This window comes from Apostichopus japonicus, chromosome 3 (genome assembly GCF_037975245.1).
Source record: "Apostichopus japonicus isolate 1M-3 chromosome 3, ASM3797524v1, whole genome shotgun sequence".
NCBI classification, from domain to species: Eukaryota; Metazoa; Echinodermata; class Holothuroidea; order Aspidochirotida; family Stichopodidae; genus Apostichopus; species Apostichopus japonicus.
The window spans coordinates 17,112,619-17,134,057 of NC_092563.1; the positions used below are offsets into that span (position 1 = coordinate 17,112,619).

The following is a 21,439-nucleotide window of genomic DNA, read 5'->3' on the forward strand; positions in this document are numbered from 1 at the left end:
ATATTCTGTCTGCCAGAAGGGTGGCTGAGCCCTCACCCCCACCCCAGCTGGATTTACCCCTGCTCAAGCATCATAGGGTGAAAGAACCACTTGAATACTCCTGTATGAAATACTTGATTTTTATTATGTTTGACTTTGTTTTTAAATGACTCACATTTGATAAATCGTTAACAACTGATATCTTATGCCGCTCAATAAAATCTTCTGCTTGGTCAGTCACTGGACGGATGGCCTTCTTTACTCAAGCTGCGATGCTGTTGCTGGTCAAACAATTTTTGGCCCCTCCTTATCTGTGATCACCGGTGAAGATTTGCATTTCTTGAAGGGACTCGGCAGAGGAGGAGTGATATACGGCGGCTGCGTCGTTCGGTGGTGATTCGTCTATCACTGGGATGCTCGACAATCTCGCAGCAGGCTGGCTACTTTGAATTAAAGTCCCTGTTGTTAAAGAGAAAAAATCAACGTTAAGACTCTTGGTGCTTCTATGGTGCTTCTTGGTGCTTCTTGGTGCTCTATGGGCCATAGAGCAAAATATCGACCAACCGTATTCAATCAATTGAGCAGGAAACTATAGACGATTGATGGAGAGAGGGGTAGGGATGAAGGGGTGGGGGGGAGGGTTAATAATGAGGCTGACACCCAGTTAAGTATTAAAGTAGGTGTGCATCAACAATGTATAATTAATCTTGATATAAAACTCTACAGATCAAGGGATCATTAAATGTTATTTACCTGTAATGTGGTAAGGTTCAACATTTAGTGCGGGGAGATTGCTGTTGGTTAGACTGTACCGTCGCACGATATGCTGCTCTAGAAATGTCTCAGGCTGGCCGTGCCCCAAATCGATGGATTTACCCGTGGTGCTGTTGAACGAACGGTCCAAGGACACCATATCTTCGGCGGTGAACAATGGCGGCACCGTGCGGATCGGAGGTAAATGGCGGTCCTGTCGCCTCTTGCGCTTTTTCCGTTTGGGTTTCTTTCTAGGAGTTTCATCGTCCTGACAACTGTATTCCCTTTTCGATGTCGGTGACATCTTTTTTTCTGTTTCAATTGTTGGAGATGGTGGTTGCTGTGGTGGGGTTGGTGCACTCTCTGTTTTCAGGTTGGTTTCTTCCATTTCGTATCTCGAGAAAGTTTGATTGTTATAGCTAGCGTCGTCCTTGATCGGAACCAGGCTTGATGACACCTCTCTGAAACAAATTTGTAAAAAATTAAATAGATTCAAAACTTTAAAAAATTGTCAAGTTATTTGATATGGCTCCTGTAGACAATTGCAGAGATTAACCTCAAATTGCTATAGCCAAGTCATAATTACAGAAGCCTCATGATTCAACAAACATGATGATTATTTATGGAAACGTTAGACTTTAATCAATTTAAACCTTTCCCTTTCCTTTCAATTGCACAGATCTAAAATCAATTCAAGATGCTCCTTGAAGCTGCAATTTGCATATAATTTTTGTTCAAATATGTTATGACAACACTCTATAGATGTTGGGTGGCAATGGTAACACTTATCTAAAGAGAGGAAAATATTCCACAGTGCTAGTCGGAAACGCCATCTCAATATCTGGTTCCTCACTCAAGATTTAATTGACTGAATGTCTTAAATCTATCTTTGACTGGCTAAGCCCTGCCTTACTCCAGGAAAGTTGATCACATATTGGATTTGTTATTTCATTATGACAAATGTTTTTCAATAGCTTTTACTTTCCTATTGCACTGTTCTTGGTGATTTATCACTGAAATGTAACACATTTAAATTGTTTGCTTGGCAGATCAATGTACTTTAGAATTTCACCAAAATGCAACTTGTTGAGAAACATCATTGTCCTCTATGCATAAATGTTACAAATATTGTAAAGAAACGCAAATGTTATTTTCAAATCGATTGCCAGGGATGATATATATCATACAAGCACAATCTGCTCGATGCATTCACAAAAAATATCATCAACTTTGAAAACTGTCATATCTTTGTAACACAAAATGCTATGAGGATCCCATTTTCACACAAAGATGCAGAATTTTTTTTTCCAGCAATCATGTTAAGCAAATAAACTTCAGCCACCATAGAAATACAGTATCTCGTTGGATGTCTGTTGATTCATATAATGCATCATTAAAGGTAAAAATTATTGCAGAGAGGGGGAGAGAGAGAGATTGACTTTCAGACACAATTATCTCCACAAATAAACTGTCAACCTACTTTTGGCTGATGTCATTATCATTGTCCAGAGATTCCATGCTTTCATTAGTTGGAGCTACCTTATTACTCTGCAAAAGAAAAGGGGAACAAAAGTTGACAAGATTGTTAATACTATTATATTTAAATTGTTTATTTCATAAACAGAGATGTCCAAGTTATGACTTTTCTTTATTCTCTTGATTGTCTTACCAATATACCTTCCCTGCTGGCCTTACAAAGCCTTTCAATTGTGTAATTTGAAGACATGTCCCTTATTCTGACAACAACCTTCCCAGGACATTGATTGTCTTACCAATACATGATTGTCTTACCAATAGACCTTATTCTGCTGGCCCTACGAAGCCTTTTAATTGTGTAATTTGAAGACATGTCCCTTATTCTGACAACAACCTTCCCAGGACATAGATTGTCTTACCAATACATGATTGTCTTACCAATATACCTTATTCTGCTGGCCCTACGAAGCCTTTTAATTGTGTATTTTGAAGACATTTCCCTTATTCTAACAACAACCTTCCCAGGATATTGCAAGTCAATTGTTTTTTCTCATCACCACCCCCACACTGCACCCTCCTCCTGAAGTAAGAAAGCCAATCCAGAGCAAAACCAAACAGATGAAGTACAAAAATTAGACAGAAAAAGGAACAATCGGCATATTAAGTACAATAAACCATGGATGTACGGGTAATAATTAAATCTGGTATTGGATCTAGCCAAATGCAATGCACAATGGTCACATTGCCATAGATAACGGTGTGGAGACATTAGTGAACTCTCAGTGTCTTTAAAGGAGACAAAACTCAGACCCGCCTCAACTGATGCACAAAGTGCGAACACTAATTATTATCCCCTGGATTATTCGGATATTATTTTCGAAATTTGTTTGACCGTAGAAAAAGTTTGTGAGAAACCTACGTTGCAAGAGAATGGACAAGCTGAAAACATAACATAAAACAAAATGAAATATGAATAACTTGTTTAATGTGCCTTATCTTGTCCAGAACCTTCCAACACATACAAACACAGGTAAACAACAAGAACAACCCAAATACCCAATGTAATGAACAGATAACCAACCTCAAAGTCTTAAAACCTACAACCTTTCACCAGACAAAGACACGCTACTATGGTGACCGTATCAAAGGTCACCATAGGGGTGATCGCTAAAAAGCGGTAACCTATACAGCTTGTCATCTTCTACAACTACAGTTCTAGAAGGTCGATTAAGTCACTCTCCTTTCTTTCTTGGTCCTAAAATATGTAACGTAATCAGTACGGTGCATAGACCTGTGCTAAAACCAATCCTCCCTGGTGATTTCAGGAGCTCATAACCTTCGCACCTTAACCAACTCGTCTCTGGTTAATATCTGGTCAATCAAACTTTCCAGATCAGTAGTATTTACCTGACAGCAACCACTTTTGTTCTTCACTTCCCTATTATTTTCAACCTCTTCTAATTCTAATCGAGTTTCCTCCTCTCGTCTTTTAACAATGTAGTCATACGTGCCCATACCATTGCACACTGTAGAGAAGCGGGAAGAAAAGACATGTTATTGGGAGTGGAAGATTTCAAGCTATGTTATATGTTTCCTCTCAAGAATATGTCAACATGATGCTGCCAGTATTGTTACATCTGGAGACAGTACTACTGTTCATGGTGACACGGTTATCGATACCGAAACCGTCTATAATATGACTGGAAATCTTAGGAGAGTAATTAAAAATTTATGTCTAGAGTCAGTCTGCGAAATTGATGCATATTTTACAAAGGCAGTACAGTTATTTTTTGATATTGGAATGATTTTACACATATGTGGTTTTTACTTACATAGATACATATGACAGGAGTAATTACATATTATGTCTACTTTAGACAAATTGATGTGTATTTTACAAAGGCAGTACAGTAAGTTGTTGATATTGGAATGATTTTACACATATGTAGTTTGCACTTACATAGATAAACTATGACTGGAGTTATTACATATAATGTCTAGAGTCTTAGAGAAATTGATGCGTATTTTACAAAGGCAGTAGAGGAAGTTGTTGATATTGGAATGATTTACCACATATGTAGTTTGAACTTACGTAGATAAATATGACTGGAGTAATTACATATTATGTCTAGAGTCTTTTAGAGAAATTGATGCATATTTTACAAAGGCAGTACAGTTAGTTGTTGATATTGGAATGATTTACCACATATGTAGTTTGTACTTACATAGATAAATATGGAAGCCGTAAAGGTGTATCATCAGAGCTAATGCTATCGATAAAAGAATAAATGTAATTAATACAGCTAAGAAGAAGACTATGCCAGGGACTTCTACAAACAACCTCAGTCCATCTCGAAAATTCATTTGCTCTGGCTCGGCAGTAGTCGCAGCAAAAATACTCTCTGTACTGTAATATTGTGTCGAGCCCGGCTCCTCCGATAGTAAAACTATATCGGGACTCGCGATAGAAAGGTACTGGGATGTCTTGATGCCGTATTTACGCTTCTTCAGGAGATGTCTCGAACGGAAGAAAACAATGACTTCACACAAAAAAACAATTTGACGAGATAGGATTTGATTTGATGATTCGGTATAATTTCTTCTCTGTCGATTCTCTTTACAAATAAAACTAAATTACAATGATTTGACTTGACTTGACTCCGTCAATTAAACAATTAGAAAGAGTGATGAAATGGTGACGAAGCAACGAACTGATCACGGAGCGCTGACGGAGTGATAAATTTGCTGATCAAGTGATAAACTTTCGGCCTCCTTTTTCTTATATACCATACTTCTACAAAATCCCTCTGCGCACAATCAGGAGGCAGCCAATAACCTGACCATCCAGTATTAACTTAACGATATAAAAATAATTGTGCTGGCACTGATCTGCCCTGATTGGTTGGGAGTTTGGAAGTCCATCCCCTTTCTATGGAAACTTCCATACCACGTGAGAAAACCTTCTCGAATGTTCCACAGACATAATGGAATCTATTTTGGGAAAAGGCCCTGTACCAAGATTCAATAAGATAGTTAAAAACTTCTCGTGGGAAAACTGAATCCATGACCTAGATAAATACATAAGAGGCCCATAAGGTGTCTCGATGGAGTGTTTCGGTAACATCAAAGAGATGGTATTACTATTTCATAACATCCCCCTCAATCTTTTAAAATTTTTGGATACTCCAAAATTTTAACATCATACTGCTTTAACTTATCATTATCTCAAGAAGGTAGTGCGAGCACATTCATTAATATTCATTGACTTCAATAAATGGTCTTCATATATCTCAAAGGTTAACATCTAGGTTACGAATTATTAAAAATGATCATATGGTATATACATTGACCCTATCTCCATGAAATTGAAGTGTACCTCTTCAACATTGATGACATCATATGATGTAATCCAAAAAAAAATATCATTAAGATATCTTAAAGTTACATGACACAGCAAAATATGCAGTATCTCTAACAAAATACATTTATGCACATTTCATACATCAATAATACATTTATATCAAAAGTGAAATCATGCCGTGAATTGGGGAGAGATCAGAGAAAACTTGACTTAGTTATCTTTTAACTGAACAGAACAGCTTGGCGTTCCATGAAAAATTCGTACATTAGAAAAAGAACCTTAAAATATTACAAACTCACTTAAAAAAACCTCCTCTTTAATGAAGGCATAGTTTCAAAACTGCTTTGAAACCTTGTGAATCATATACATTCACTTCAAGAATATCAACAAAATGTGACTCGATAGCATAGTGACCCTAGGTATGCACTCCGAAATAATTCTAGTAAAGTACCAAAGTACTAGATATTCGATACCATAAAAGAGACCCCATAGACTATGACATCAACAAATCTTTCTTCAAATTAACATAATACTTAACATCTTGTCTTTTAAACTTCATGATGAAATTTACTTTTTCATGAATATTTGAGGAAAAGAAAATATATACATAACTTCCTCAAAAGATCTATACTCTCATTTGCTTCGATAACTGTTGCTGTAAGCAAAAGTTGCAAATCACCAATGCTGTCTCTAAATAGCCTTCAATATATAACATAAATGATGCAATGTAAATATCCCTAAAATATTTCTCAATATATGAAAACCCATGTTGCTAATATTCCGGATATGTTCTAATTGCCGGGTAAACGTTTGAACGAATTCATAAGGAGAAAAAAGGTATACTCATTACACATTTGTTATAAAAGATGAAACTAGGTCACTTGGTGGTGGTTTTAACAATAAAGCTTATATTGTTACACCATACAGTACAATGACTTCCACTTAATAGGTATGCAGGTAAATGCAATGACGCATTCCATTCATACAATTGTGGGTAAAACACCTGTTCATCTGAACTTAAAGCAAAATGCAGTTATACACATTAACCATATAATGTTTGCAACATCCTGCCTGGATTGCCTGTAATGTTCAATCCCTTTTCATGGAGAAAATTCATTATTTCCCCTGTGTTGGAATATTTTCCTACATTCCACCAAAAATCATGACTCTTAAAGCCTGTTGGAAAACATGGTGTCTGATAGGTGACCAGAACCTGTAATTCACCCAATTTGTATCGAGCACGTTGGACTTTCATGTCTCCTTGTGGAGCATTTGCAAAAACTTTCTTTTGCCTTAATATGCTATCTTTCATGGAAGGATATGGAATTGCTAATCCTTCATTATGTGCTCTATTCTCTAAAAAGGATGCAACATTCATTGGCTTAGTGCTCATAAGACACATGACATGATCTGAAGTTACCCCTGGCAAAATGTTACCAAACTCATCATGAAACTCAATATGTGCATCTTGCATGACATTAACATTTTCTGCATTCGAAGTGTTACTACTCAAAACATTTCTCATTCGAGCAACCTTTTCACTTGATGAACCCTTTGTTTTCAAGACCTTTCGCAATTTCTGAATGTTGGTGATATTCTTAGTCTCAAAAGATGCTCTTACAAAACATGGTTTAAGCCTGTTATAATTGAATACATCACTAAGAATTTCTCCTTTGAGAGTGGCCAACAAATAATGAGTCCTATCCAAAACTTGATGGATCACTAGTGGTCCACACCATTCTGCAGCAATTTTGCGAGAGTTCGCAGTCAAGGAGGAAGACGTTGGCTTATACAGATACACTAATTGACCCGTTGAATAAATTGCACCCTTGTCCAGTTTTGCACTTATCTTAACATTTTGAGCATCTTGTTGCTTCTTTTGTAAGACCAACATTACCCTTGACAAATGATCAAATCGTTTCTTTAACAATGCAGCATATTCTCCATGAGATTGTGATAATCCTGCCATGGGATTGAATGATAAATTTGTAAGATTTGGCGGCTTACGTCCAAATGCAAGTTCAAATGGGCTATAGCTACCTAACTGAGGAGAGGAAAATGTGTTATATGCATAGGCTGATGTTGGGACAAATCGTACCCAATCCGTACCAAACTGATTTAAGTTCACTTTGAGGAAATTTGAAAGAGTCTGAATGTGTCTTTCAACCTGTAAGCTTCCATGATTGCTTACACTGATGAACTTTTGTTCAATGCCTAAAGCCTTACTTAAGAGCTCCACTAATTTTCCTGTAAGAGAAGCTGCCGCATCACTTATGATACAAGACGGTGGGCCAAAAGTTGTGACTACCCTCTGCAATAATGCTTCACATATCGTTTCAGCATCAAGAGTCTTAAGAGAAACACATACAACAAATCTAGTGATCTCATCACAAACAACCATCAAATGTTTAAATCCTGTAGCCGTTGTGGGCATAGTCTTGAAATCCAGACTAAGTCTGTCAAAAGGACGATAAGAATCAGGAATGCGAGCATGATATTGTCTCAATTTGTCCGGTTTCTTACGGAATTCTTGACAACGGAGACATGCCTGAATATAATTACTGATGCGTTGAAACATATTGCGCAGATAGAAATGTTGTCTAATGGTCAAATATGTACGCATTACACCCTGATGATTACTTAACAAGTCATCATGATATCGAGATATTATTTGTTCTACCATAGTCTCAGGTACGACTAACTGAAGAGTCATCTTAGCATCATTAGTCTCATGCAAAAATATCCTGAATAACAAACTATTACATAACAAATAATCCTCTGCTTGAGAACGAACAGTTCTAGCATGCTTAACATTACTTGGAATAATGTCGTGTGCAAGAAAATCATAAATTGGTTTGTAGTAAGGACAAGTTTGTTGTTGAATTTGCAACTCCTTTACATCAAATGGCAGATCATAGTTTTTGATCAGCTTTCCTTGAATTGCCTTCATGACCTTATTCAATTCCTTTTGTTTTGGAATGTGCCCTGTAACCAAATGATCAATGTTTGTTATGACTGGCTTCGGCTGAACAAATAATTCTGGTGGTGGTTCTCTGACTACCTCTTGCACCCTATGTCTACTCTGATCCACTAATCTTGGCTCTGAAGGTTGAGAAACACTTGTAAAATTTGGCACAACTAAAATGTCAGGACTATATGTATGTCTATTTTCACTCGGCATAGAAATAGTAGGCCTTTGAATATATGTTTCTCTCTTATCATTAAAAACAACTGGTGTAGTCCTCTTTTGTGACTCAGATTGTGGTCTCTGTGTAACATGCTCATTAGAATGTGTTGCCTTAGGAACGGATGTCCTTTCAACTCTATTTGTTGATTCTTTGGCTGGGGAATCCTGCTTAGACTCCTTAGTGACTTTATTCGGAAATAAATCTGGAACTTTGACTCCCATTGACCTTGCCATTGACCTTGTCATGATTGGATTAAATGTCTCCTTAGGTAGAGTTGAAAAATCCTCATAAGCATTGACCTCTTGAGCAACCTGATCTATTTCAGAGTGAAATTCCTGTGGTGCTCTAGACAAATAATCTGCCAAAACCAATTCTGAACCCTTTTTGTAACCAACCTGAAATGTATATTCTGACAATTTGAACAGAAGTTTACGTAAGCGTGAAGTTGCTGGTTCTTGCTTCGACTTAAACAATTCAACAATGGCAGAGTGATCAACATATGCCTCAAATTCTACATTTTGCAATAAATGTTTGAATGCTGTCACATTAATAAATAGACCCATCATTTCTAATTCAGTTACACTATACCTCTGACATGCTGGTGGTAATATCTTAGAGTAATATGCAATAATATTCTCTTTGCCATTAACTCTTTGGGTCAAGTATGATCCTGTTGCTACTCGTGATGTGTCGCTATATAATACAAAACGACCATATTTCTGTGGCATATGCAATATAGGTGGATTACACAACAACTCTTTAATACTTTGAAATGCACACTGATGTTCCTCTGTCCATTTAAATACCTTTTTCTTACGACTCAAATGATGTAATGGTCTCAATAGTGCTTGAACATTTGGGAAAAATGAAGCCACATAATTAACTGCACCTACAAATCGTCTTACTGACTTAACATTGTGTGGTTTCGGTGTGTTCCTGATTGCTGCACATCTGTCATGTAAAGGTTGGATACAAGCCTCACCTTCTGGGGTTATTGAGAGCAAATGTCCCATATATCGGACTGAATTTTGGAAAATGCTACACTTTTTCGGAGAGATTTTCAATCCGTTGTCCATTAAAACCTTAAAAATTGCCTGTAGGTGTTGTTTGTGCGATCGTTTGTCTGCACTGTACACAATAATATCGTCATGATGAGCAATACAGAACTTATTTGAATTTGGGATCGTTGCCAAAATATCATTAATTTTCGACTGAAAGATTGCTGGAGATAAATTCAATCCCTGTGGTAAGCGTTTATAATAATAATGCTTTCCTCCATGAAATGAAGCAATACCTGTATATTGTTGTGCATGAACACTAAGTGGCAGACAGAAGAATGCAGACTTTAAATCGAGAACACCCAAAATTTTGGCTCCAGAGTACCCTATGGTACGGATAGTCTCATTCAGTAATGGAAATGGGTGATTGAGACGTTTTATTCTACTGTTCAAGTAGCGAAAATCTGTGACAACCCTTTTGTCTTTTGTTCCCTTCTTTGGAATGAGGAAAACCGGTGAGGTATAAGACTGATGTCCTACTGCTAAGATTCCTAATCGCACTAATTTGTCAAGCTCACTGGCGACAATGACTTTGTCCTCATCTGAAAGTCTATAGGGACGTATGTAAAATGGCTCATCATTAGTAAGAGTAATATCAGCCTCATAATTTGGACAGTGAGATAATTCACCATAAAGAGAAAATGCATCTCTATGTGAGTCTAGAAATTCATAAATGCTTTCTGTTTCTGAAGCATCTAGAATACTTTGTTCCAAATTAATGTTTTCTCTCATGATCTCCTGTTCGGATTTGGAAACCAGGGGATCATCGGCTGTTAAATGTGGATAACGATGTAAATTATATCGTGTAATTGCGTCACGATTCTCTTTGGAGTCTGAATTGGTTCGAAAAAGAGACGGTTTTTCGATGTCTCTCATGACATTGAGAAAATCTAGAGAATCAGTAGGTATGTCTTCTGTGACCGTAATGATATCTGCTAAATCTAAATGAGCCACTGTGCGAGAAGGATTCAGACAAAATTTCTGGTTACCCATGTTCCTTAGTAGAATCTTTGTTCTACCTTTATGCATTTTCACTAACATTCGTGAAGGACACATACGAGATATTAGAGGAAACGGTTTAATAACCACATCTGCATTTCGTGCATAAAGTGGAAGACGTCCCTGTACAGTAATGTATCTTTGCTGACCTGGGTAAATAACAAATCTCTGCACAGGCCTAAGGAAAACTTTGGCTTGTTTAATTCTAAAACAGTTTGTGGTAAAGTCCAAAGATCCATTCAATTCCTTCAGAGTTTGACTACCTAATATTAAGTCAATACCTGTCAGGTTTGCAGCAATTAAAGCAGAAAGCTGAAATTCATGACCTTGAATTTTGACCTGAAATGTTATCGTGCTATACGCATGAATAAACTGACCATTACCCAACTTTAGGTTTACTACATCAACTGAGACTGGTTGTATAGAGGATAAATACTTTGAATTTTGCACTGTAGAAGAAGAAATGATAGAGCGTGTCGCTCCACTATCAAACAACAGTGAAATTCCTTTACCATCATGTAAAGTACCTCTTACAAAATTACGTGTGTCCAGTTGAATATCCACATTACGGTCGTTCCCTGTATATTTAGAACTAGGAATATTACTATTCTTCCAAATATTATTTGCTTTACGTTTCGATCTTCCTTTACTTGGTACTTTGTCTGGAGTCACTGTATGATGAGTGCAATCATAAGTGCTCCCTACTGAAAATTCTGTGTTGGTACTTTGTTTACATTAGCCTCTATTTCATGGCTAAGGCGAATTTGGCAATATTTTGCAAAATGACCTCGATTATGACAGTAATGACATGTGATTGAAGGATTAAAATATGGTAACCTTCTCCTGTTATCATTCCGACCTGTCCTAGGACCACGAGAATCACGAGAACTATATCTTTGCCTCATATCTTTAGGATTGTCTTGCGATTCTGACCTACGTGACTGATCAAACTTGGTCTCTAATTCCTGAATTTTGGTACACAACTCGTGTATCTCAGAAGATGCAGAAATAGATGGAGTCTGAACAGAAGACGCTTTGTCGTGCATTGCCATAAATAGTTCGGAAGAAGCTGTGGGTTGACTTTGGATTTGTAAGTCAAAATAACATTGGACTTTCATGACCAAATCTGCAATTGTTGCTTTTGGTGATGCAGACATTAACACTGCTGAGCGGCATTGCAAAGGCAGGGTCGAGATGAATTTATCTCTAATTTGGTCCTCGCCATAACTTAATTGTGCTGCAGCTTTTGAAATTTTGGCCAAATGTGCTTGAGCTGTATCACCTGGCGTATAGGTTAATGCATGAAATGCCTGTGATTTAGCGTAGGAAGAAGTGCCTGGACTGAAACGAGCAAGGAATTGCTTGCGCAGATCAGCAATAGTTGAAAAATTTTTGTTTTCAATCCAGAGTCTGGCTTGGCCTTTTAGTGTTCGCTTAAATATGCGACATATTTCATTAAATTCTGCCTCTACAGGGGGGGTTTGGGGCGGCAATTTATGCAACTCTAAATAATCTTCAAATCCCAAATAATGAGCTTCGGCTAAATCTGCATCAACTACATCGCCCTGAAATCGTGATGGCAAAAAATCAGTGGGCCTATGTTTCTGCATAACATTAACAGAGGTCGAAGTTTCCTGTTCACTGACGGACATTATGCCGCATACAATTAGGCTAGTTACGAGTATACAACATGAGCCTTTACTAAATTGAACACACTATCGACCATAATTAAATACAAATAACAAATATGCAATACATGATGGACACGATTTAAAACAACTTATCGTTACACTCTGATCTCAAATAGGGGTTGGGATACAAATTGGCATGATTTCACTCACCCTTAAGTTTAACTATGAACTGGTACTGGAACTGCAAACGATGATTGAAGACCCTCGGCTAGTAGTAGTATAGTAGTAGCAGCAGGTAGTAGCAGGTAGGTAGTAGCAGGTAGTAGCAGGTAGGTGGTAGCAGGTAGGCCTACATCTCGTATACTGCAGATTCGTTCGCCGTTAACATCGGGTAGAGTCTTGGCTTAGATCGCGAAAAATGTTCAGTTCTGATGTTTAGAGCTGTAGTATTCTACGTACTAGTTGCGCGAATGTTCAAACGCGAACTGCATGCTGGGTTGATTAACGTTAGTGTACAGATCAGTGGTTCCGGTGTACAGACTTAGGCTAGTATAGGCTGACTTCCATCGCAGAGTGTTTCCGTTAGGCTAGGTCGTGAACATGCGCTGTGTTCCTCGTTAGGTCTTCGGGCCAAAAAAAAAATCACCTGTTCGTTATTGAACGTAACGAACGAAAGTTGTGAAAAGTTCCGTTACCGTTTTGTTCCTGAAGAAAGCAACCGATCTCCACCATGTAATATTGTGTCGAGCCCGGCTCCTCCGATAGTAAAACTATATCGGGACTCGCGATAGAAAGGTACTGGGATGTCTTGATGCCGTATTTACGCTTCTTCAGGAGATGTCTCGAACGGAAGAAAACAATGACTTCACACAAAAAAACAATTTGACGAGATAGGATTTGATTTGATGATTCGGTATAATTTCTTCTCTGTCGATTCTCTTTACAAATAAAACTAAATTACAATGATTTGACTTGACTTGACTCCGTCAATTAAACAATTAGAAAGAGTGATGAAATGGTGACGAAGCAACGAACTGATCACGGAGCGCTGACGGAGTGATAAATTTGCTGATCAAGTGATAAACTTTCGGCCTCCTTTTTCTTATATACCATACTTCTACAAAATCCCTCTGCGCACAATCAGGAGGCAGCCAATAACCTGACCATCCAGTATTAACTTAACGATATAAAAATAATTGTGCTGGCACTGATCTGCCCTGATTGGTTGGGAGTTTGGAAGTCCATCCCCTTTCTATGGAAACTTCCATACCACGTGAGAAAACCTTCTCGAATGTTCCACAGACATAATGGAATCTATTTTGGGAAAAGGCCCTGTACCAAGATTCAATAAGATAGTTAAAAACTTCTCGTGGGAAAACTGAATCCATGACCTAGATAAATACATAAGAGGCCCATAAGGTGTCTCGATGGAGTGTTTCGGTAACATCAAAGAGATGGTATTACTATTTCATAACAGTACTATCAGCATCTGGAAAGACAGGATGAACAAAATATCTCACTTAAAAGAATGTTCAGTGGCTTTCAAGAAAGAACGAAAGTAGAAAAGGAAGAAATACAGAAAGAAAAACAAGTCTCAGTGTGTTGAAAAAATTCAAATATAACTGGACAAGCCCATTGATACGCATGGGGATGGGTTCCTACACTTTGGTGAAACTAAAATTTCATTGAACTTTTCCATGACAATATTAAAAGTTAAAATAAAATAAAACTGTTAGCAAACTGGTTATTCACTAGAGAGCCTGTGTAAGAGAATGTGTAGAAATAAGTTGGCCTGACGTTTCGATCCTAGCAGGATCTTCTTCAGAGGCTAAATGATAAATGATAACATAATAAAAGTTGCATGAACTTTTTATTGAACAATTTTGGGCAAATCATATGGAAAAAAAAATGTTGGGCTGTGAACCTATAAGAATTAAAAAATGAGATGTAATCAGGACATAATTATAACATAACCTTCATCTGATGAAATGAAGGAGGTGTATAAGCAGACGGAGTGCCCCATACCACCTTTTTCATTTTATCATGCAGAGCATTTTCAAAGACAACAGTGGCAATTTGTAAAGTTTTTAAATAGTTAGTCCACCCTTTTCTATTCCCAATAAATTTCTTGTGGATTCTAGGTAATTGGTTCTTTTTCACTTTCATGATAACGATCTCCTTACAGGTGATCTGTGCCAGAAAAAATAAATAAATAAAAAATAGTTCCAACTTACTGTAGTATGGATGAAGTAGCTGTGGATGAACCCAATACACTACACATATATAGAGTAACACGATTAACACCAATATTGCACTAGTCAAACCGGTTACCAGAAGGAGAAGGAAAAATCTGCCGAAAAGAGAAACAGAAGCATCTCTGAAATACACGGTTGGTACAAGTCTTTACTTTCGTATTTATAGTAGATGTAACTCTATCTTCATTCCTTACCAATTAATTAAACTTAAAGATGTATGAGGCAGGCCGGCAGGCATGATTTTTCTATAGGGTGGTGTCTTCAGCTGTGGAACTTGTATAATTGAGCATAGTCCTAGGTGAGTGGTCCATGTTTCTATAATTGAGGATGCCTGGATGACAAAATGGTATTTTAATTTTGCAACTATATCAATTTGTTTTCTTTCACCATTGTTTTGTTGACATTGCATTGTAGCATTTATAAAGACCTTGTAATGGTCGTGAGCGATTCCAATGGTTCTTTAGATTCTCGTTTTGCCACACTTGAATCTGGTGTTTCATAAAAAATATATAATTTAGAAATTCATTAGAACATAACAAAAATTTAATTTTGCCTCAATTGTTAACTGTAGGTCTCCTTATATTCTATAGTCCATTTTAGGTTATGAATATTCGTCACACAATCTGCTTACCATTCTTTTTCAGTGTCTTCTTTCATCTCTTCAATATTTTACTGATGTTTAAATTATGGTCAGTCTTGTGTTTATAACCCGCTGAAATCAATGTTCCAACCTGCAGCCTTTTCTAAGGTAAAATTGCCCTAAGCCTTCATAGTCATTCTTCTGTTATCAGACAGGCAACTCATGCAGTGTTTGGACATACTCTTCATGTATCCTGTCTAAAAGAAGATTTATTGCTAAAAGAAGATTTATTAAAGACGCTTACTTGTAATTTTTGCCACCGACACAGTTATTCAGCCATTTACAGTGATGATCAAAATCGGACACGCACTTATTGCAAGTACCACAGTGTTTCGACTTTGGTAAGCTGAGGGTGGGGGGAAAAAAATATATAAAAAAATGAATAAAACTGGTAAATGACAAATATTAATGTGAAGACGAAAGAAAATTGACATTCGCTGATACCAATTATGCAGAAGGAAAGTTACTTTCACATAATGCCTACATGAAAATTGCTCCTTATTATTACTGCCAATTTTTTTTGGCAAATTTTTACGCAATTTACAACACAAATTTAGCCTTTTCTCGAGTCTACGAGGGCTGATGCTTACACTTGTGTCTCGCAGATGTAGCAATAACGGTTTTCTATGACATGAGAGTGCTGGGCTCTGTCAAATTTTCCAGTCTTTTCTTTTCCTTTCCTTCCAGAGTATGGATCAACAGGATTTATTGTCATACTCAGTAAATATGACAATGCCTGAACAACAAAGGAAGTACCAATGACCTGAGGGTAATGTTAAGGACACAGTCAGTTAAATATTAATTTGTCTTAATTAGTAATTTATCCATGATTTTCATGTGATCGACATGGACAGGGCTGATGATTGTTAATCTTACCTGGTGGATAATTAAGTGACTTTAATATGAAATTATATTATTAAAAGGGAATAAAATTGCAATTAGCCTTCATGATAATAATTTGCTTTTTTACCTATTGCGTCCAACTCCACTTCCACTTTGCTTGCAATATCATTCACTCACAGATATTACCCAATATTTTTTGTAGAAATGTTCAGTCGATTACAATGCACGAAAAGACTCTCTTTATTTTCCTTAAATATGTGAGTAGAAGAATGGTCAGAATTGTTTTATAAAAGTGAAAATTGTGTAAAAGTAAGTTGGCCTGACGTTTCGATCCTAGCAGGATCTTCTTTAAAGGCTAAAAGCCTTTGAAGGCTTAGCCTTTGAAGAAGATCCTGCTAGGATCGAAACGTCAGGCCAACTTACTTTAATTTTCACATTCTCTTACACAGGCTCTCTAGTTTTATTTTATTTTGAAAAGTGAAAATTGGTTAATGTAATAATACCAGAGATACAACTCGGAGATATAGTATATAAACACAATTAGGAATTATTTCTAACATGTAACAAGTACGGCCAATGTTTCTAAGGAGCAGCTAATTTATGCCCCACCATTTCTTTGTTTGGTGATGTTTAATTAACAAATTTAATTATGTATACAGTTTTAGAGTCAAGCACAGCAATGACAGCATTTATCAGATGTATCTCATAGCAAAATCTTTCATAAACTGGGTTTATTGTTACACAAATATGTACAGTAGATCAGTAAAAAATAAATTAAACAGAACAGAACTATATAGCCTAGTATTTTCAGTATTTTCTGCAAAAAAAAAAAAACTGACTACACCAAATGTGAACCCTAAATTATTTCCCTTATCTTGGGCAGAAATAACCTTAAAAAGACAAAATTAAAAGGATACAGCATAGCCTGCTAGTTGCCACTTGGATGGGAGGACAAGGTTTGCTACTCCAAAATAGAAGACACTGAAATACAGCAGGAAACCGAGAGCGACAAACTGCAGGGGATGAGGAGGCCAGCTCCACCCGTTGGTCCTACAGAAAACCATTTGAGTTGCCTCAATGGATCTGCATTGTAGATGAGAAATGATAATCACTACGGTAAGGAAGAGAAGAAGAGAAAGAAAGAAAGGAAAGGTTTTATTAATAATTTGATTAATAAATTTATTAATCTAACATTTTTTAATCTAACATTTTATTTCAATTACACATTAATTAAACATTTTTTGTACATTCCCCTTTTTTTTTACATTAAACATAAATTAAACATTTTATTAATCTAAACTTCATAATAATAATTAACACAATGAACGATTTTGATACACAACTTTACAGTTTTGACAAAAACTTACCATAAAAAGCAGACAACAAAAAGTGATTTGTCCCCACAGAAATTGTGTACGTGCTTTTGCCATATAGGAAATGCATGGGGATTATAGCAGAAAGCAATGGCAGAAACTAACTGTGGCATAAAATATCCGTCCCTCCTGCCTTGACGAGCACGCTCGTCAACTTGCCACTGGCGAGTAGAATTATTACTCTGGCTGATAGAGAATGCACCACGCTAGACATTTTGGCGAGTGACTCGTGGGCTAGTCAAACCCCAACAATAGCAAGACTCTCGTTACAAACACATCACAGTATCATAAAAGCAGTACCTTGGCAAACTTGAAGTAAGTTAAAGTTGTAAACTGATTTTTGTCAATGGCCAATCTCAATGGGAATTAACCGTGAAAACGGTTAGCTTTCTGTATGGCACTATATAGACGAGAATTTATCATGTGCAATAGTTTGTTCACAAACTTCACAGAGCTTTCTCTCCCTTTGTGAATATACAGCGAAAACATCATTTAAAATCGCATGTTAACATCTTTATCCAAGTAAAGGTTGCGCTTACGAAGTGCGTAATATGTTTCACAAGTATTCATAAAGTGTTGTGTTCATTTATTCAATTTTATTAAACCAATTAAAAAGTTTCTTGAATATCAACATCATGATAGTTTGGTTAAATGGTCAGGCAACCCCTAAACAGTCTAGTATATTACTAGCAGCCCAAGTAGTAGTTACAATAAAACAATGGAAATCCCCCTCTAAACTTGAAATATAAAAAGTGCATTTAATAACTAAAGGATCTACAAAAACTTTTAGCAAGCTGTATCCATGACAAGTAAGGTTTTGCACTATTAAATTCTATGAGCTTATGATTCAAGAACCTTTTAGAGCTGATATGCCAAAAATGAATTCCACAATTCAAGTTTGTCATTATTGTTTGTCATTTAAGTGAAACCATTTTGCCGACAAATCAGTTGGTTCAGAAGGTAGGTAGGATAGTATTAGCTTCATTAACACCAAAAAGTGTAGAAAAAATGTTTCAAGTACTGCCAGAATTTCCAACACAAAAAGAGGTTGGACAAACACCTAATGGATGATTTCTTGAGGCATTTTCTACATGCCCAATGTTGGTAATACTTCACTAAATTCTAAAATCTGTGAGTTTTGAGACAAGTTTACTGAATTTTTTGTAAAGATTATTCAGATTCTCACTCAACACATGTTACAAGTGGAAGACAGATCTATTCTTTGTTAACCTTAGATATATTCAGATACAAATGATAACCTTGCGTTTGGCAGTGTAGTAGGGTAACAAAGACATTTTTGGTATACCATTTTGCAGTTAAAACTGCAAGAATACACAATTGGTAAATAAAAGAAACTTGCTATGTACTCGAGTAGCAGTTCAAAGTTGGTAGAGGTGTGATACTGTATTGGCATACTTGCCCACACCTAGGTACAGTAATATACTGTAGGTCTAAGAGCTTAGTAAGCACTTCGGGAGCCCTTATGTTTACAGATGCCAAGCTACCTATGTAGCAAGTAAACACCATTCTTGCCAAAGTTCTTTGGAATTGTTCGAAACAAAATAGGCCTAGATGCTTAGTAACATATTTTATGTTGTTCATGCTTTTTTTTTAGGTGAAAGAAATTTCAACTTTATATTGCACAGAAAAAAACTCCAATGCACATTAAACATGTATCTAACCTTAGAAAGTATTGATGTTATAACTTAGTTAGGTACCATACTACTACTTATATCTGTAGGCCTATGGCTCCAGCCTCGAGGCTTAAAGGCATTGAAGACTCGCCCCAAACCGTGTGCCGCGATCTGAAAAAGTTAACTTTCCGTTGCTTGCAAGTGAAGTTTTTTGTGTCGCTAAAAAATGCAGACAGTAATGAAACGTGGTACCTTGTTATCTTTCATCTAGATCTGAGATGTCCATCGCTGCTTTATACACTGTGTTGTGGCTATTGACCGTATCTGCATGTATTGACTGTGCACTAGTGTCTAATTACCGACGGTAGCAAGCTGTGTGTGTATTTTCTGGGATCAATGGTTATGTCTAACACTTCTGTTACACCTCATTCGAAACAAGGTCAGATTACCAGCATGAGACGTTTCTTTGTGCGCGAGTCTTCAATGCCTTTAAACATAGCCTTAATCATAATTATTAATAGTGGTGTAAGAATTTTGTATTTGGAAAGTAGATTTCAGTCAAGCTCGCTAAGTGGCATGTAGTTTAAAGTATATTTGTTGGTCTGCAAGACCTACAACTTATGTTAGGTCTTAAATTCCACTTAGCCCAACCTTATGACTAGTAGTACTAATACTAGTAGTAGGCCTATACTAACTTAGTCCTAACTATGACGTTACGTTTAGTCAGTGGGCCTAGGCCTAAGTGCTGTGAGTTATGGACAGGTCTACAAAGAACGAAGCTACAGTAAGTACGGAAATGTGGTAAAGTACTTTTGGCAGTTTTGAAACATATCTGCACCACAGGCCTAGGCTTTTGCGAGGTATTACTAGACTGTGGCTAGCAACTCTATACCGGTATACATTTATCACCTTAACTAGCCTAATCGTCGACTTTCACTAACAGTAACACTAACATATATTAACAGTTTAAGTTTGGCTAAGCTAGCAGAAAAATCAGGCATTAACGCTAAGTTTGTCTAAGCGAAGTTTCACGGTTAATATTAAACACATTAAATTCCCACTCGCGTATTTAACTTAAGCTAGTTAAAAAACAAATATCTCACCATGTTGGGCTGGTATCGAAGAATAGGGATAAAGGTTATATTATTTTCTGTCGTTAGCTTCGCATCATCCAGCTATAGCCTATGCACTATGTGTTACATGTACACTGATTAACACAAATCCTAGGCTACACTTTTCTTGCACTATATACTGAAGCCCAAATTCCACTTATAATGTATTGGTGGTGTTTTCTGTTACTAACGCAAGTCACTTGCACTGTATTTTTGTCGGCAAGCTCTGGCGCCGGAAGTGAGGGCGACATTCACCAATTCTTTCAAAGCGTGTTCGGTAATAACATCGAAACGTCAGCTTTGCAAGCAAATGGTATTTATCCTCCTAGACTCTATCAACGTCGGTGGTATATGGAAAAATACGACAGATTGTTGGACGTATTTTTAGATGATAATGTCAGTGGGCCGCGTGCTTTTCGTAAAACTCATTTGGGATCAAGATATCGTAATCTATTCACTAGAGTCGAAATCAATACAGGACTAGGAAATGAAAAGAAGTAAAAATGACACGCTTTGCGACATCGACGTAGATTTTGTACCATTGTGAAACGGTTGCTTCAACTCGACCTTAAAATGAAGCGATTCGTTACAAATCAGGAATGCGGATTGCGCTTGTAAACTAGAAATAATATAAAACATATAACATTAATACGCTATTTATTTGGAACCACACAGCAAGAAGTTAATTTGTGGTTACTCTGCAGAAAGCCATGCATAGTGAAATATTTTAGATTTGCTATAAGTGTCCAATTGTCTGTAATCAGGATGTTCCTTTTACTTTTTCTATGCACCAAAATATTATGTTGGCTTCTTGAATGGATTCAATAACATTCCTCTTTACATTACCATTATCTATGTAACGGAGTATAGAATTACACAAGTAACAGTATGGACATATTAGGCATCCGTACATACATCGTTTTTTGGCTTGTATTTGCTTTTATGACAAGTCTCTTTTATGATTTCTGCCTACAAATTCCATGTAGAATGGAATAGACTAAAGATGTAATCACTACTGAACTAACTATCAGTCGCAGTGAACGTGATATTAAGAAGATATCGAAGTTCTAATTTCCCGTACGTTTTCACGTTAGGCCCCTCCGTTGAAGCTATACAGTAATTTATAACATTAGGTCC

The 21,439-nt window shown here is 36.8% G+C and overlaps 2 protein-coding genes across 3 annotated transcripts; both read right to left on the reverse strand.

The window, feature by feature from the left end:
* Positions 1-103: 103 nt before the first annotated feature.
* LOC139965240 (uncharacterized) lies at positions 104-4,820 on the reverse strand. The gene is made up of 5 exons (XM_071967413.1): positions 4,434-4,820; positions 3,616-3,734; positions 2,213-2,280; positions 733-1,193; positions 104-438 (listed from the first exon to the last, which is right to left on the reverse strand). The coding sequence occupies exons 1-5, from the start codon at positions 4,570-4,572 to the stop codon at positions 287-289; spliced, it is 939 nt and encodes a 312-aa protein (XP_071823514.1). The 5' UTR covers positions 4,573-4,820; the 3' UTR covers positions 104-286.
* Positions 4,821-14,181: 9,361 nt separating this feature from the next.
* LOC139965239 (palmitoyltransferase ZDHHC1-like) lies at positions 14,182-20,494 on the reverse strand. Of its 2 annotated transcripts, none has more exons than XM_071967412.1 (6): positions 20,294-20,494; positions 17,101-17,297; positions 15,931-16,103; positions 15,585-15,686; positions 14,680-14,795; positions 14,182-14,273 (listed from the first exon to the last, which is right to left on the reverse strand). In XM_071967412.1, the coding sequence occupies exons 2-6, from the start codon at positions 17,245-17,247 to the stop codon at positions 14,197-14,199; spliced, it is 615 nt and encodes a 204-aa protein (XP_071823513.1). In that variant the 5' UTR covers positions 17,248-17,297; positions 20,294-20,494; the 3' UTR covers positions 14,182-14,196. The 2 variants fall into 2 exon arrangements, with proteins under 2 accessions (XP_071823513.1, XP_071823511.1); XM_071967410.1 differs by having other exon boundaries at positions 17,101-17,294; positions 20,294-20,492.
* Between the last annotated feature and the right edge of the window lie 945 nt (positions 20,495-21,439).